This window comes from Nothobranchius furzeri, chromosome 13, assembly GCF_043380555.1.
Source record: "Nothobranchius furzeri strain GRZ-AD chromosome 13, NfurGRZ-RIMD1, whole genome shotgun sequence".
Classification (NCBI taxonomy): Eukaryota; Metazoa; Chordata; class Actinopteri; order Cyprinodontiformes; family Nothobranchiidae; genus Nothobranchius; species Nothobranchius furzeri.
In genome coordinates this window covers 32,606,873-32,623,292 of record NC_091753.1, presented here as the reverse complement: position 1 = coordinate 32,623,292, position 16,420 = coordinate 32,606,873, and the positions used below count along the sequence as shown (strand labels likewise).

The following is a 16,420-nucleotide window of genomic DNA, read 5'->3' as shown; positions in this document are numbered from 1 at the left end:
TTCGAAAGTTGGGGAAACGAACTATCTTGTCATTTTTATGTAATCTTTGGCAATGCTCATGACAGTGAAAACGACCGCTCACCAGCGCCATCATGAGGCTCTTCATAGCCACTGCAACACAAAACCAAGTCTCAACGTTTGTTGTGAAACTAAAATATTACATAGATTTTAAATATATATGTATTTTTTTTCAAGGTAAGCTCTAAAGGCTTAGTGAAAAATATACTTGATCAAGGATGCTTGGATTTCTCATTGAATGCTGATGTAAATATTAAAAACATTACAATTTTCACAAATTTGTAAATAAAATTTATTACATACAAATTACACAACATAATACAAATTTTGCTAAACACCAGATGTATTATTTACAAATAGATGGTGAGATGGCAGGGGTAGATGGTAAAAATGAATCAGCTGGTTTTATGCAGGTACGACAGTGAAACTAGTCGATTTTATACTAATAATAGCTCAAACATGGGCCGTCTGTTTAATACAGTAGAAAGCATGATCTTACAGCATTATTGCAGCTCTCATTTTAAAACTCATCAGCATCAACACTGACAAGCACAATACATTTCTGCCTACCTATATCCCCTTTATTTTTTGCTGGAGTATAATTATTACTTTACTAAGTACTGCTGGCAGACTGAAGTTTGCATTGCTCGTGCTGCTGTTGTGGAGAAAAGTCGATGGGTCTGCGGTTCTCAGTGTAGCCGTAAAGTTTTCGAAGGGCAACGCGTGCTGCTTCTTCCTCAGCTCCAGCCAGTGTCTCTCCTGGACCATTAGCCAGGAGCTTCTGGTCACTTATCAGAGGTGAACAGACAAAAACAGGTATATTTATATGATGCAGAGGACAAAAAACAGCTGCATAGTAACACACATACCTGTAAAGCCCAACAAAGTAGAGTGGTAGGACAGTGCTGGCACCAGCAGCCCTGATGAGACGAGGCTCTGGAAGAGGAACATTCCTCTTTGTCAGCTCCTCCACCAGCAGGCCCATAGGGTTGACCACAGTCCACATGTCAAACAGGTCCTTCCCTATCAGCTGAGTCAACAGGAAGTCCTAAGAAGTGGCAGAATATCATGACACGCTGAACACGAATCCAACCGTGCAGTTTTAGGATGAGCACATATTTAGAAATAAACATCAAGTGTTACTCTGTGTTCATCTTACTCTGAGAAAAAATCTAGCTCGTTCTGCTCCACTGCTCTCCTGCAGAGCTCCAATCACCGCCATGAATGTAGAATAGAGCACATCATCTGGAACAGGGAACTCTGCGCTCATGGTAAGGTCCTCAAGGCCAAGATTTCTTGCAACATATGTCACAACCTCTGGGCTGGCAAGATGTCCCACAACACTCTCCACACCTTCATCTGGCAGACTAGGGAAATTTGCTCTGCACCAGTCGCTAATGAAGCTCTTAGTAAAACCCTCTCCAGATTTACTCAGCTGGTTGTTATCCTTGAGAACCAGAGCTGTAGCTTCTGAATCCACACCTAATCCCTTTCTCCTGTCCTGCTCTGCCTGCAGGTAACAGGGATTAACGAAGGCTGTTTTAAGTAGCTCCAGGGAGAAGTTTTCATTGAGGCGAGTGCTGAAAGCTTGAACTTCAGCGTGGTAATCCCAGTTAGGATGCTGTGACCTGAAAGAAAGTGAGATATGGAGCAAATTCTTAGACAAAAAAATAGTACAAAATGTGTCATAAATTCTAGGAGAATAAACACTCGTTATATTTGTAAATAAATACTGGGTGGGCAGTTTATATGGACCACCCTGTATGCACCTTAATAAAATGGACCGGTGTGCGGTGTGCTGCTAAGAGCAAGCCAGACTAAATATCCATCCCCTTAGAAACAACCACCAATTAAGAGCAGTGAAGCTATTTTTATTAGCATGTGAACCAAATACAGAATGTGAACATGGTTCTAATCTGTTTCTCTTGAAAGTTTTGATTTTGACTGGAAATATGATGGAACAATGATTAAATAATTGACGTTATCAGGATTTTGGGCCTCTATAATACATAGCCACTATCTTGTGGCAAGTCCTTTTTTAAAATGTTTTCAGGAATTTTCCATTGCTGCTATTAAATCTCGTTAGCTTATTTTGTTTTATTTCTTCTTGATGCTCAACATATTTATTTTCTGCTTTGAACTCAGTAAACAAAGCTGGTTAAACCTCCTTTGTGTAGCCTAAATTGACAGAAATGTGACATGTTTGGCCTTGAGGTGCTCTCTGGTAAACTTTAGCATTAGCTGCTAACGTTACCGTGGCTTCGGTGGAGGAGGTCCTTCCAGCTTTAGCTTCTTGGCCATGATGTACGTGTACGCTCTCATCCATCGTTTCTTCCCTCTAATCTGAAACAGTGAAACACTTCCACAGACGAGCTGGCGGTGTATTCCAGATGTTAGGACACCACGACTGAACAAGTACATAGCCGACATGTTTCCAACAGGAGCAGTGTGCAACATCTTAAAGAGTCCGATGCGAAACTAAATCCGGTCGACCAATCGTTACTATGGAAACAAACCAAGCGGTTAACGACAACAAACAGGCGGACTAACTGCTAATATTAGACAACGAAAACTAATCATTTCAATATATAAGCAAGACATATTATTTTTCCATCCTTTGGGATACTTTCATAGTTTTTTTTTTTTTTTTGAAGAAGGCTAGCCCAACAAACGATGGCAGCTCATTCTGAAGGTGGAGATATTTCAAAATCATCCGGCATTCATGCACCAGGAGGTATTTTAGAGGCTGGAGCTGAATTAAAACGGGAAGCCAGACAACTGAAGCAAAGCTCACTGCAAGAAGAAACATATTCGATGCCACGAATTACTAGGAAGCTCCTTAAAGAGCTCTGTAAGCAGCACAAGCTGTACTACACCCCTTCCCTTAATGACACGCTTTATCTGCACTCCAAGGGTTTCTCTGTCATTGAGAATCTAGAGGAATACACAGACCTGAAGTGCCTCTGGCTGGCAAACAACGTGTTGCAGCGCATTGAGAACCTGGATGCCCAAATTCATCTACGCTGCTTGTACCTTCAGCATAACCACATTCACAAGCTGGAAAACCTTGAACATCTAAGAGATCTTCACATCCTGAACGTATCCAACAACCACATCCACATTATAGAAAACATCTCTGGGCTTTCTGACCTCAGCACTCTGGACATTGCTCACAACAAGCTGGAGTCTGTGGAGGACATTGAGCATTTACGTCATTGTCTGGCCATCAGCGTTTTGGACCTGTCTCACAATCTGCTTCATGATCCCAAGATCCTCTCTGTGCTTGAGGCCATGCCGGACCTGCGAGTGCTGAACCTGATGGGAAACGAGGTGGTAAAGAAGACCCCAAACTACAGGAAGGCTGTGATCTTTCGCCTCAAGCAGCTCACTTTCCTCGATGATCGCCCTGTTTTCCCCAAAGAGCGGGCATGTGCAGAGGCGTGGGCGAGGGGGGGACTGGAAAAGGAGAAGGAGCAGTGGGAATTCCAGGTGAAGATGAAAGTCCAGAAGCGCTTGAAGGGAATGGAGATGATTCGCCAAAAGGCTCTGGAGAGACGCCGCCTTCGTGGTGAGCATTTGCACACATGAAGTACAAAACAAAATGTAGATTGTAACTTAAATAACCTTCTTTCAGAGGAAACAGAGGCCCCCACCTCTCCAGAGATGGTCCTCCTGGATGCACATGAAGAGCTCCTGGATAATCTATCAGAACAGGAGGATGAAGACAAAAACCAAAACGATGTAAAGAGAGGTGAAGTGTGCTCTGAAAACAGGAAGCCTTCTCCTAGGTCTCTTCTCACCAAAGAAGATGATCTTGGAACAGCACACGGTCCTGGACCACTGGTCACAGAGTTGGAGGATGAAGAGCAGCTGGAAACAATCCAACTCCTCACAAACCGGCCACTGCACATCGATGACCTGCCTGATTTAGAGAATGTGGAACTGGAGGGTTTTACTGAAAGCTCCTCTCAGCAGGTGTTCAAGCCAAAGATAGAAGTCATATCTGGAGGCAGTGATGATGATGAGGAGGAGTCAGCGCTGGACTGGAGCGAAGACCGCTCCCTCTCAGGTTCAAGTCAAAACTCAGCTTTCTAACCTACTGCTCTGCCTTTTCCTCCAGCCGAGGCCTGAGCTCCTCGGGGTGATGCCTGACTGAAGGACTGGATGAACGTGTTTGATTTGAGAACTTTTTAGTGAAGCTTCGATTAAAGTCTAACGTTATGTAAAAATTTACCAAAAGAACCAGAAAAGTAATGTTAAGATGTAGAATCTTTTGTTATGATGGAATTTTTCATCCATGTCAGTGGTTTTGGTTGTTTGTAACATTTTCTTGGGGAAAAAAAATGACAAAGTTTGGCTTTAAAAGTTTAATTGGGAAAAACAGCTAAATGTGAGTTTTATCTTTGTCAGTTTGCGTAAATAAAAACCCAGAACACATTACCAGTATGGCTACGATGTTTTAATACATTTCCCAATCCTAGCTACGCAGTATTCTCCCTGCAATGATAAACAGTATTTTACCTTAATAAACTTCCAAACTGTGGCTTGACTTTCCTTTTGTGCCTTCACCAACCTGCTATAATTTATATGTGAATCCTCCTACAGCGTTTTGTGCCACTAGCTAATATTTCCAAGTCTTATTTAGCACTGGGAATGGAGAACCGAAGTAAAAGCTAAAGAGGAGAAAATATGCATAAAAAAATAAAACTGTACATGTGTTAAATAAACAAAATCAGCATGCAGCAGGTCTGGAGCAGGGGTCCTCACATGAGACTGAGTGAAGCTATCATCTGACATACTGTTGCTGTGTTGTGGTGATGACAGGTACACATGCTAGCTCTAACGCCGCAGCCACACCCATGTGTTAATGAGCCAGAACGCTATGCTAATGGAGCACATGATCATTTCCCGCTTTGCTCGCTCCTTGCTCTCCTCTTCCAAGTGATGGAGTCTCCGGTTCAACTTGAGAAGCTATTAAAAAATACATTATTTAGTTCAAACGGTTATACAGTTAATTGTATATAAGAAAAAAAGGGACTTGTTAAGAACGACTGACCTGGCGTCTGAGAGTTGCTACATCCACTACTGTCAGGTCATCAGCTGTTCCTTCCAGAGCGGGTTCATAGGTTGATAATGCCAGCCTTAAAAAGAGAACAGATGGTCCATTAATGACGACAAGAGTTCAGCAGACAGCACACTTCACCAAAACTAAACCAAGGTTACGTCAACGTTACAGAGAATGTTCACATTTTGGCTCAAAATGTGCACACGTGGAAGAAAAGGAAGAGGACGGAGGAGGAGACAGATGAGCCAGGAGAAGTTACCTGGATTCAGGCATGGGGTTGGAGCTCAGAGGAGAGCCCCCTCGCAGTGAAGGTTTGCTGAAGAGGTGGGGGAAACACAGAGTTTGGAAAAGGCAAAAGGAGATCTAGAGAAACACACAAATAACCTGCATGCTCTTTTCACACCAACAGTTTCTGAGCTACTCTAGGAACCACCGGGTCGACGCTTCAAGTTCGACTAGCTAACACAGAAATTACTCAGCAGCATCTTTTACTCTGTGCTTAAAAATGTCACAATTCTTTTAAAAAGAAAACGGAGCGGGACAACCGAGATGTTTAGGAGAGAAATGAGAGAAAGAATTTGTTGAGTGATGAAAGTGTGTTAAACACAATCTGTTCATGCTAGCTGTTTTCAGCTACTAGCTGTTGGCACCAAACATGCAACAAGTGTTTTAGTGTAGGGACTGCAGATGTAAATTAGCATTATTTTAATAATCCAGCGTATTTTTGTCTATAAATATTTAAAACTAAGTTAACTAATGTTCACCGCCCATATCATTTAAAGACCAAGTTCACTCATTTTTCCCAACACGTTTGCAGTGGCCTCTAGTATAAATGTGAGTCAAACTCTGTAGTGTTGAATAGCTCTGGCGCTCTTGTTTCAGGAGATAGAAGTGAGCCGGAGAAGAGGTGAGGAGAATGCAGCAGGATTCAGAGTCTTATTTCCTGAAATTTGGATAGCTCGCCTCTGATTGGCTAACAGCAATGTGACTCTACCACTGACTGACTGTTTTGCAACGTTGATATTTTATCTCCACAATTAACACAACCCTGGTGGAGTTCTGCTGTGTTGTGGAGTTGCTAATGCTAACAGTTAGCTTCTGCTCTCCTCGATGCTAAAACAACAACAGCCCCCCCCCCCACCCCACCCCCACCCCCGTTGTGAGCCAAGATGCATGCATATAAAATTACAGCGTCACATAGATCTGACAGGCTAATCCGACCGTTTCCGTCCATTTTTGTGTACCAGCAGCTAATGAAGGAACAAAGGGTAGAAGACTATTTTCAGTTTTAGCCTGCACATGAAACTCAGTAACAGATCAGGTTTAAAAATAACAAGTAAAAAGGTTTTCAGTGAATTCGGTCTTTAAATTAATGAATGAGTGAACACATTTATTGTTCCCCTCAAGGGATTCCAGACAGATTTCTCTAAATGTAACAATTACTTTCTCTTGACGTGAAAACGAAAGATAATTTTAATAAGTCCAACAAGTTAGTTCACCGTCAAGGACTAAAAACAGCAGCTGAAGGCGTTCAATCACGTTCATGGCTGAACTACATTATGATGAAAAAGTTGGACCTGAGGCATCAAAATTCAAAAACTAATTTCGTCTGATGTCGGAATAGCTGCATTTATTACTTATGGTTTTAATGCCATTAAGCCCAGCAGTAGCTAGAAACAGATGCTTTGTAGTACTAAACAGCAAAAATCTGTAAAAGTGTTCATGTTTGTCATCTGCTTCATAAAGTTTGCATTAGGCCTGCTTTCAAACATCTATTGACCAAATCAAAAAAATAAAATAAACAAATAAAAAACCAAGCACAATGTTTGGAGGTCACCTGCGTGGGTCCTCCTCATCCAACACCTCCAGGACCTGCTGGTAGGCCCGACGTGTTGTGGACTGGATGAAAGACAGAACACCGCTAGCGCTGTACAGGTTGTGCTCCTCAGCCACGGGGAGAGGGGGGCATGGTTGGACAGTGGCTGGGGGGTGGGAAGCTGAACTGCTCAGCGGCCACCATTAAAAGAAGCAAATTTGAAAGGGAAAAGATGGGGAGAAGAAAAGGAACAGGAAGAAAAATAAGGAAAGGATACTGCCCCCCTCCCAAAAACTAACAGAGCTGCTTTCAAATCTAATTAAATACCAACAACAGGAGCAAGAAAACATCCGGTTCTAACTACACTCCAGCTCTAAGATGATGAACAGAAATCAGTCACAGCAACGCTTTGAGCTGCTGAAAACATTCTAAACATGAAAATGTTTTTTCTCCTGCAATTTCACAGTTATTAATATATTAAAAAGCAAGTTTTATTCATGGTTAATAAAGCTCCACAACTAAAAAAAAATAAACAGCAGGATTCTGCATCAACAACCAGCAGCACAATGTGCCACAAAAATAAAATCATGAAGCCAAATGAAAGGTGACACTACATGGACACATCACAGGAGATTAGCCAGTCAGTGGTGATACCAGAACATCTGAACCAGTACTTACGCTGAGTCATTGTTGACCAGCTGATTGTTAAGACGAACAGCCGCATTCTCGCTGGCTGAACGTTCCCGCCGTAAACGCCCCTGTGGTCGCGTCTATGAGAACAAAATGATGTGAAGAGAGCTGATTTATTCTGCCTATAATGCACTGTAGGGACATTGTGTAGTGTTTCAGTGATGTTTAATTGCTTTGTCTCTCACCAGCTCTTCGCTGTCTGGAGCTGCCCTCTGTTCCTCCTCCATGAAGTCCAGGGGCCGCTCGTTCAGGGTGAGGACTCTGGGAGGGGTTTTTAGTGACAGGGTTTCCAGAGGTGTCGACTGGATAAGGTCCAAGTCTCTGGGGAACTTTGGCTTCACAGAATCTCCTTAAAAATAAAAAAAAGCTTAAAATGAGAAACATTTGCATTCTGTGTTAAACTTAGTTTGACAAGAAAATCTGCATTAACTTGTATTTACAAACTGAAGGAGCTAAATGTCTTTGCCTTGTTATGACAAGTCTATGTTGTTTCATTTTCACGTTTTAGAGGCTGACACATCAAGCCTGACTGTCAAGAGAAGAATGGACAAAGTCCTGTTCCACTATAAGAACGGTGGTGCAAACTCCCTAAATACCAGAACACATATCTGATTTTAACATTGTTTTCTTTAGTAACTTACTAACCAGAAATCACGATTCGGTCCGGCACTTGCATGATGACACTGGGGTGAACATCCTGTACTCCAACTCTGGGCTCCTCATGATGTTGTGGAGCCACTTTAAGCATCTGCGGAATGCGCATCTTCTGGCTGATCCCCTCGGTGTACTCCAGATCATACTGGATGCAGTTGATCTCTGCCATCTCTACTGTAGGGGAAGGGAATGCCGCTCCACTCATTTGGCACGTAGGAATGACTCTAAATACGTATTTTAGAAGAAAAACTTGGTAAATTTAATCGTTGGCTTAAAAAAGTCCCAGATGTGAAAATATTTCGTTTTCAGTTCTATTCATTGTGATAAAGTCTGTTTTCCAAAACAGGAAGGATTGCATGATTTGTTTTAGACATCAACATCCCCGTGACACCATCATATGATACAAAGAGTGTTTTTCAGAGACAATATTGATCACTAAACCAGCTTAATCTAGAGCTAGATTTAAGCTAATAACCCTAAATGTGTCCAAACAAGCTACAGCTATAGGCTTAGTGAGAAGCAAACATCCAACAATTACAGCGTAAATCTGAATAATATTTAGAGAATAACAATGAGAAATATACTTTAGCATTCTCGGCTTCTCAAGCTAAAGATTCAGCGCGATTCCATACCGTCTTGGTGGACGTTCAGCGCAGTTTTCCCCTTCAAAATATTAAATTTATGAGGTTCTCATCAGCGTGAAACTTTCTGAACGATATCTGTCGGGTAACAGTAAAAGTAAGTGATAGAAAAAGAACAGCTGTCAAACATATCCTGGTGTTTTTAAATGACAGAGGACCTCCTGTCGTCGATTCCCTGGTTTCTTTTACACAGGAAGTGTTAGCTACATCAACCGGAAGATACGTCAGAAAACAAAAGCATGTCCGGGAGAAAATGTAATCCGACACGGATGTGAAAGTTTTTAATTCTCTCTTTTAATCCCGTATTCAGCTAATTAATAAACAGCAGGGGTTATGATACTATTTAACAAATTTACAGGGAAAGTAATTAATCATAGAGGAGATAAAGATTTATTGTGCTTTCTATATATGGCTATAATAGCAAAATTAAAAACAGATGTTATGGATTTAGGGCAGAATGGTAACATATTGGCAAAATGTTCATATGACAGATAAAGTCAAGAGCATCTGGCTGCAGACATCAGCTGGCGTCTTTGCCGTGACAGGAAATGACGTATCCGGAAAAAAGTGTCATTACCTTCGCCGGAAGTCATTGCCTTTGCCGGAAGTAGTTTTTTTCGGAAGTCATTACCTTTGCCGGAAGTAGTTTTTTTTTCTTGAATACGCTTTATTGACAAAGCACAAAAGTAGTTTGAATTTGTCAAAACCATACGTGTCGTTTTTCTCTTCGATTTGTACATATTTAAGAGAAAAATTACACGGTGGGTCATTACCTTAACCAGAAGTCATTACTTTCACTGGAAGTAGTTTTTTAAAAAACAAAACTTACCGTAAAAAGCTTTTTATTTCGGATTTTTTTTTCTCTTCAGATCTGGACTGGCAAACTTAAGTAACGTTGTAACCTGCGTTGCATGAAAATTGAATATTAAATCCCTTTGTTCTTCAGACAGGGAATTTTTATGACAATAGCACATACATACATACATACACTTACATACATATATATATATATATATATATATATATATATATATATACACACACACACACATATGTATATATATACACACACACAATAAAAGGCTGTAAAGTGAATTAAAAAAACATATGGAAAAAATGAGAACACATTAAACTAAGACTTTTCAAAATGTGCAAACAAAATAGTACTGGCTAAATATTCAGTTTTATTGTTAAGCCCAAGATGAACTTTTGACCTACACCAATTGCTAAAGTACAGGACTCCCAGAAGCAGTGAAAAACATTTCAGCAACACTCCTCTCTCACCAGCAACAAAAATTAGTTATTAAATATCCATAACACTGTCCTATTGTGTATCACAGCAGCTCATTGCAACAGAATTTAACTACTACAGCTGATAACTATTTAGCTAGTTGGTATTTATTTTGAGTGAAAGACAATAAAACCAAAGAAACACTTAATTTCACAACCATTTTATTTTGGGTACAAATGAATTTGCTGAAGCATGGCTTTCTCAGATGTATATCGATTCATCCCCTCCCATTTTTCCAACACTTTTATTGTTACCTGAAAAACATGCAGGATTACTTCATCGTTGTCGTCTTCCTCTGCTTATCCGGGTCCGGGTCGCGGGGGCAGCATCCCAACTAGGGAGCTCCAGACCGTCCTCTCCCCGGCCACCTCCACCAGCTCCTCCGGCAGGACCCCAAGGCGTTCCCGGACCAGATTGGAGATGTAACCTCTCCAACGTGTCCTGGGTCGACCCGGGGGCCTCCTGCCGGCAGAACCTGCCCGAAACACCTCCCCGGGGAGGCGTCCAGGAGGCATCCTGACCAGATGCCCAAACCACCTCAACTAGCTCCTTTCGATCCAGAGACGCAGCGGTTCTACTCCGAGTCCCTCCCGGATGTCCGAGCTCCTCACCCTATCTCTAAGGCTGAGCCTGGCCACCCTACGGAGGAAACTCATTTTAGCCGCTTGTATCCGCGATCTCGTTCTTTCGGTCATTACCCAAAGCTCATGACCATAGATGAGGATTGGGACGTAGATCGACCGGTAAATCGAGAGCCTGGCTTTCTGGCTCAGCTCCCTCTTCACCACGACAGATCGGTTCAGCGTCCGCATCACTGCAGACGCCGAACCAATCCACCTGTCGATCTCCCGATCCCTCCTACCCTCACTCGTGAACAAGACCCTGAGATACTTAAACTTCTCCACTTGAGGTAGGACCTCTCCCCCGACCCGGAGTTGGCAAGCCCCCCTTTTCCGGTCGAGAACCATGGATTTGGAGGTGCTGATCCTCATCCCAGCCGCTTCACACTCGGCCGCGAACCTACCCAGCAAGAGCTGAAGGTCAGAGCTGGGTGAAGCTAGGAGGACCACATCATCCGCAAAAAGCAGAGACGAGATTCTCCTGCCACCAAACTCTGTTAAGGATTACTTCATACACTGTCAAATGTTTTCGAAAAGTAACTTTTATACCAATCACTGCTGAAGACTGCGTTGTACCTCTGGAACAAGGACATCAAACACCAAGTCCAGAAACTGGAACTCTCCCTTCTTCATTAGTTTATCTATTCCTGAGCATGAACCAATCCGCTCTGTCAGCTCGTCAACCTATAAAACACGTTAACATAAAAATGAACAAAACATTCCTCTCAGCATTAGACAACGGACCCAGGTGGCCCACTGACCATGCATCCACATAAATAAATGTGATGCAGCTTATTGTAAGTCAGTATACATTTACCTGTGCATCAGCAAAGTGGAACATCAGTGGCTTTAGTCTTTGCTTTAATTTAAGCGAGACACCTGGATTGTGCCACAGATACATGAGGCCAGACTTCACTCTACCACTGCAGAGATCCTTATACACAGTCTGAGTAGAGACAAGAGTTAAAAATAAGCAACATTACCACAGAAAACAAGGGATTGCATTATCCTATGTCCAATTTTAGAGTCTTAATTTATTATAATTAAACATTACCTTGATTTCACCATCTGAAATCACTGCCTGGGTTCCATTTTTCAAAGCCTCGATTGTCCTGGAATTTAGATAAAAATACATCTTATTAGCAAATGAAGAATACAAGCACATGTAAGGAGTTTTGTCAGTGTCACTTGAAGAAGTCCGATATTCATTTTAGATCTATATTTAAGGCCTCCAACTCCTGAATGATTTGCAGCTACATGTGCTTAAATCCGGTAATATTAATTAAACCAAACCCGATCAAAGCAGTCAGTCGACAAAAATATCTATTTTTTATAAGGTTAGGATTATTCTGAAACAGAATCAGAAGGAGGGCGGCATTAATTAGAGAAGCGGCTACTATTTCAAAGTTATTGTACCTGTTGCAGGACACCTGATTTGTGCAACCACAGTAGAATGACCCAGCACACCACACACAAGTCAATAACTGAAAAATATTTAGAGATATTGAAAGCTAAGCTTGTCCAGAAAATACATTTTATTTCTGGGTGCACAGGACCAGTTCCAGTGTGGGCCAAATGCTGAAAAATAAATTCATAAATCTGTCTTTTTTGAAGTTTCACAAATCAGAGGAAGGTTTCACAAATCACAAACTATGTTTTATGCATTCCTACGAGCCCAGAATAATCTAAAACAGGTTTGAAGAGTGTATGTGTTGTAGGTTTTGAGCTAGAGCAGAATAAAAATGGTCAGAGTAGAGAAAAATTGGGTGTATTAGCCCTTTAGCCATTTCCCGAATCGGAAGCTAACTTTAGCATCTACGCTTTTTAATTAAAAAAGGGTATTAATAACGTTTCAGTTAAGTCAGTATTAGAAATCGTGGTCTTTACATCATGTCTAAATTATATATAAAGTTAATATTATTACTTTAACTGTTTTAACAAACAGGGAGACCAGAAAAATCAAATAGCTAAGTTAAAGCTAAGCTACAATTGCTGATAGCTTTATTTATGTAGCTTTTGTGTTAGCTAGCTTGTGATCTCCCTGCATTCGTTTTAAGACTGCGTGTTAATATTGAAACAATTAGCTATGAAACACGGTGCCTTTGCAGTAATTCTCTGGTAAAGCTTTAAACGCTACAGTGCCTACATTTAAGAACTAAGAAAGGTTGCAACAATTAGTTAATTTCATCCTTATCTTTCTTTCTTTATCTATCATCCTTATCCTTACCTTTCCTCAATTGAAACCCGCCGAGTATGGTTGAAACAAAAACAACGTAGCGGCCGCCAAAAAAAGACCAACTTCCTGCCGAGGTCTTTCGCTCGTCGATTTTCCGGTAAAAGTAATGACACGCCATCTTGCTCTCGACACACCAGCTGATGTCTGCAGCCAGGTCCTACTCGATAAAGTTGTTATGGGACTGTTAGGGACTAGCTTGGAAGATGGTGGAGCGGGTAGCCGAGAAGTAGCGTGCTCTGAGTAGCTAACCCTGAATTTATAGCAGATGTAGCTCTATGTAACTCACAAAAGTACCTAATACCTATTTCCTAAGCAATAATTACTCTCAAACGCGCCTTTGACCGTCATTGGAACACTTTGGAAGTTACTCCGGTTGCATGCTGAACAATGGCTAACAGCAAAGCTAACGGTAAAGCTATCAAAGCCTTGCAACCCCACGACTATGCGTGCCAAGAGGCTATGGAGACCAATTTGAGGGGGACCAAGAATCTCTTAACTTCACCAGGTAAAGCTGCACTGCCCTTAAAAAAACAAAGAGGACATGAAGAGGCTGCTATCAGCGCTGAAGCAAGTGCCATTTTGGCTGCAGTTGAAAGTCTCAAAAATTCAATTGAAGAACTCCGAGGCGATTTAAAACAAAACACTCTCACCATTGCCAGCATTGTGAAAGCGGTTGACTTCAACAGCGGTGAAATAAAAGATCTCAAAGAAAAGAACAAAGGAATGACTGAAGAGATTAAATTGTTAAAGGCTACAAATCTAGATCTGACAGCCAAATTGCTCCGCGTTGAAAAAATGACGGAAGACCAAGAGTCTTACAAGCGACGATGGAATCTGCGACTCAACGATCTTAAAGAAGAAAGGGATGAAGACACGCGAAAAAAGGTAGCTGGCGTTTTAATAAAGATTCTGCCACACTGGGCTGAAAAGGTGGAACTGATCCTGGACACCGTCCACCGCCTCGGTACCCCCCTCAACGGCCGTCCCCGACAGATCATCCTACAATTCTCGCTGAGAACCTACAAGGAGGAACTCTGGCGTGCCACCAAGGGCCACCCAATCTGCAGGGAGCTGAACTTCAAATTTGCTGAGGATCTCACCAAGGAAGAGAGAGAGGCACGGCTGGCCGTATGGCCAAAGGTGGAGCAAGCACGCAAGGCGGGGCTGAAGGCGATCTACAGGGGTCGTCATGCATACATCAACGGTCAAAAGATAACTCCTTAATTAGCACTGGAAATGGGTTTTAAATCCATATATGTGAGCTAAAATGTTCATTTCTATCTCAGGGTTCTGCTACTTGTTACATTCTTCTAAGGTAACACGCACATAATTTGTTCTGTTATTATTTGTGTTACATGTTTTTGAAAAGCAACCTTTCTTTAATTTCAATTAATGCAAGGGGATTAAGAAACATAACTAAAAGGAAAAGTCTTTTCCTGTTTTGCAAAGGGAAAACTGCTAATATAGTATTATTACAAGAAACTCACTCCAAGCCTGAGGACAACACTTTTTGGTCTAAACAGTGGGGCGACGGAGCTTACTTCTGCCACGGAACTTCGAGGTCAGCAGGGGTCGCTGTTTTACTAAAAAACTTCCAGGGCCAAGTTATCGCTCAACACAAAGATGAACATGGTCACTGGTTAATCCTTGTTATTGATATTGATAATGCAAAATTTATTTTAACAAATCTGTATGGGTACAATACTATACACCAAAATAAACCACTGTTAGAAGTAATAGCCTCACAGCTTGAGCATCTTAAAGTATCATACTCCACCAACAATGTCATTGTTGGTGGAGACATTAATATGGTTCAGGATGATTTTTTGGATAAATGGCCCTCCAAATATTCCTCAAGTCACCCAAACTCCATCCTTAATAACTTTTGCTATGAACAGAATTTAGTGGATGCTTGGCGTCATCTTAACCCAAATACAATTAGATTCACATGGTTCAACACAAATTATAAATCCAGAATTGACCACTGGCTTGTGGCTAATGATTTACTATCATATGAGATCAATACTTATATCTCCGCTGCACCTCTGACAGATCACTGTCTTATTTATCTACAATTAAAACCAAAGATTTCCACTCGGGGGACAACTAAATATTGGAAATTTAACTCCACTCTACTAAATTATGATTCTTATTGTGACGGGATAAGATCTATTCTGTCAGGTGTTATTACGTCAGAAAAACTAGACACTTCAGTACGGAAATGGGAATTTTTCAAATATAAAGTTAGACAATTTTCAATCTCATTTAGCAAAACAATTTTAAGAGAATCTCAGAAGAAAGAGATAGATCTTGTTAAAGAACTGAATTTTTACTGCAGCAATTCTAGCCCTACGGAGGATGACAAACAAAAGATTCGGAATCTTCAATCCACTTTAGATGAAATGTATACTCAAAAAGCAAAAGGTGCATTTATTAGGTCCAGGGCAAAGTGGATTGAGGAGGGTGAAAAGAATAATGCATACTTCTGTAATCTGGAAAAAAGGAGACAAAAACAGAACAGTATAAAATCAATATTGATAAATAATATAGAAATTACAGATGACGAGATAATTTCAAAGGAAATTCTTAAATTTTATGACAATTTGTACTCCTCAAAATTCTCTGAAGAAAATTACTTCCTGAACAGTATTGAAATGCATATTCCTAAAATCAATGATGACTTCAGACTTTTATGTGATGACAATATAACAAGCTTAGAGCTGGATAAAGCTGTGAAGCGACTATCCCTGAACAAAGCTCCCGGTCCAGATGGACTTACAGCCAACTTCTACCATCATTTCTGGGAAGAAATAAAAGATTTACTGTTTGGTGTTTTCTCAGAGATTTTTGAATCCTGCGATCTCCCCCGTACAATGCGACATGGTGTAATAATATCAATTCCAAAAGCAGATAAAGACCATAGGATTATTGAAAACAGAAGACCAATTACCCTAAGAAATACAGATTATAAACTTCTGACTTACATTTTCAAGATACGTCTTCAATCTGGAATTTCAGATATTGTTTCGGAAACACAGTCAGGTTTTTTAAAAGGAAGATCTATTCACAACAATATAAGACTGGTAATGGATATTATTGAATACAGTGATATGATAAATGATGACGGTTTCATGCTATTTTTAGATTTCTATAAAGCATTCGATTCAGTGGAACACCAATTTATCTTCTCAGTTCTAGAACATCTTGGCTTTGGAGTTAAGTTTACTAATCTAATCAGAGGTTTGTATCGGAATATCAGCAGCTGTGTTTCATTACCCAGAGGTTCCACCCCCAGGTTCAATGTCTCTGTGGGCATACCACAAGGCTGCCCAATTTCTCCTTGCCTTTTCATATTAGTTAGTGAAATGTTAGCAATCTACTTAAAAAGC

General features: G+C 41.0%; 3 protein-coding genes across 5 annotated transcripts; 1 reads left to right on the top strand and 2 right to left on the bottom strand.

Annotated features, from left to right (window-relative positions):
* Positions 1 to 287: 287 nt before the first annotated feature.
* Positions 288 to 2,500, bottom strand: mrpl44 (mitochondrial ribosomal protein L44). The gene is made up of 4 exons (XM_015951783.3): positions 2,273 to 2,500; positions 1,178 to 1,646; positions 888 to 1,066; positions 288 to 806 (listed from the first exon to the last, which is right to left on the bottom strand). The coding sequence occupies exons 1-4, from the start codon at positions 2,473 to 2,475 to the stop codon at positions 632 to 634; spliced, it is 1,026 nt and encodes a 341-aa protein (XP_015807269.2). The 5' UTR covers positions 2,476 to 2,500; the 3' UTR covers positions 288 to 631.
* Positions 2,501 to 2,569: 69 nt separating this feature from the next.
* Positions 2,570 to 4,258, top strand: LOC107380504 (dynein axonemal assembly factor 1). Its single transcript, XM_015951782.3, has 2 exons — positions 2,570 to 3,586; positions 3,653 to 4,258. The coding sequence occupies exons 1-2, from the start codon at positions 2,692 to 2,694 to the stop codon at positions 4,111 to 4,113; spliced, it is 1,356 nt and encodes a 451-aa protein (XP_015807268.1). The 5' UTR covers positions 2,570 to 2,691; the 3' UTR covers positions 4,114 to 4,258.
* Positions 4,259 to 4,568: 310 nt separating this feature from the next.
* Positions 4,569 to 9,130, bottom strand: mffa (mitochondrial fission factor a). 3 transcript variants are annotated; one of them, XM_015951784.3, is made up of 9 exons: positions 9,043 to 9,130; positions 8,876 to 8,962; positions 8,235 to 8,467; positions 7,775 to 7,938; positions 7,578 to 7,669; positions 6,921 to 7,085; positions 5,343 to 5,399; positions 5,075 to 5,159; positions 4,569 to 4,989 (listed from the first exon to the last, which is right to left on the bottom strand). In XM_015951784.3, the coding sequence occupies exons 3-9, from the start codon at positions 8,446 to 8,448 to the stop codon at positions 4,858 to 4,860; spliced, it is 909 nt and encodes a 302-aa protein (XP_015807270.1). In that variant the 5' UTR covers positions 8,449 to 8,467; positions 8,876 to 8,962; positions 9,043 to 9,130; the 3' UTR covers positions 4,569 to 4,857. The 3 variants fall into 3 exon arrangements, with proteins under 3 accessions (XP_015807270.1, XP_015807271.1, XP_015807272.1); XM_015951785.3 differs by lacking the exon at positions 6,921 to 7,085 and having other exon boundaries at positions 8,876 to 9,088; XM_015951786.3 differs by lacking the exons at positions 5,343 to 5,399; positions 6,921 to 7,085 and having other exon boundaries at positions 8,876 to 9,088.
* Positions 9,131 to 16,420: the final 7,290 nt, after the last annotated feature.

What these genes read in the sequence shown, in the direction of transcription:
- mrpl44 (XM_015951783.3), bottom strand. Translation starts at nt 2,475, where the DNA reads ATGTTGCACACTGCTCCTGTTGGAAACATGTCGGCTATGTACTTGTTC. An exon ending in GAGCTAGATTTTTTCTCAGA is followed by an intron (nt 1,067 to 1,177) that starts GTAAGATGAACA and finishes GCCACTTCTTAG; the next exon opens with GACTTCCTGTTGACTCAGCT. An exon ending in TACTTTGTTGGGCTTTACAG is followed by an intron (nt 807 to 887) that starts GTATGTGTGTTA and finishes ACCTCTGATAAG; the next exon opens with TGACCAGAAGCTCCTGGCTA.
- mffa (XM_015951784.3), bottom strand. Translation starts at nt 8,448, where the DNA reads ATGAGTGGAGCGGCATTCCCTTCCCCTACAGTAGAGATGGCAGAGATC. An exon ending in GATGAGGAGGACCCACGCAG is followed by an intron (nt 5,400 to 6,920) that starts GTGACCTCCAAA and finishes CCACCTCTTCAG; the next exon opens with CAAACCTTCACTGCGAGGGG. An exon ending in AACCCCATGCCTGAATCCAG is followed by an intron (nt 5,160 to 5,342) that starts GTAACTTCTCCT and finishes TCTCTTTTTAAG; the next exon opens with GCTGGCATTATCAACCTATG.
- LOC107380504 (XM_015951782.3), top strand. Translation starts at nt 2,692, where the DNA reads ATGGCAGCTCATTCTGAAGGTGGAGATATTTCAAAATCATCCGGCATT. An exon ending in GGAGAGACGCCGCCTTCGTG is followed by an intron (nt 3,587 to 3,652) that starts GTGAGCATTTGC and finishes ACCTTCTTTCAG; the next exon opens with AGGAAACAGAGGCCCCCACC.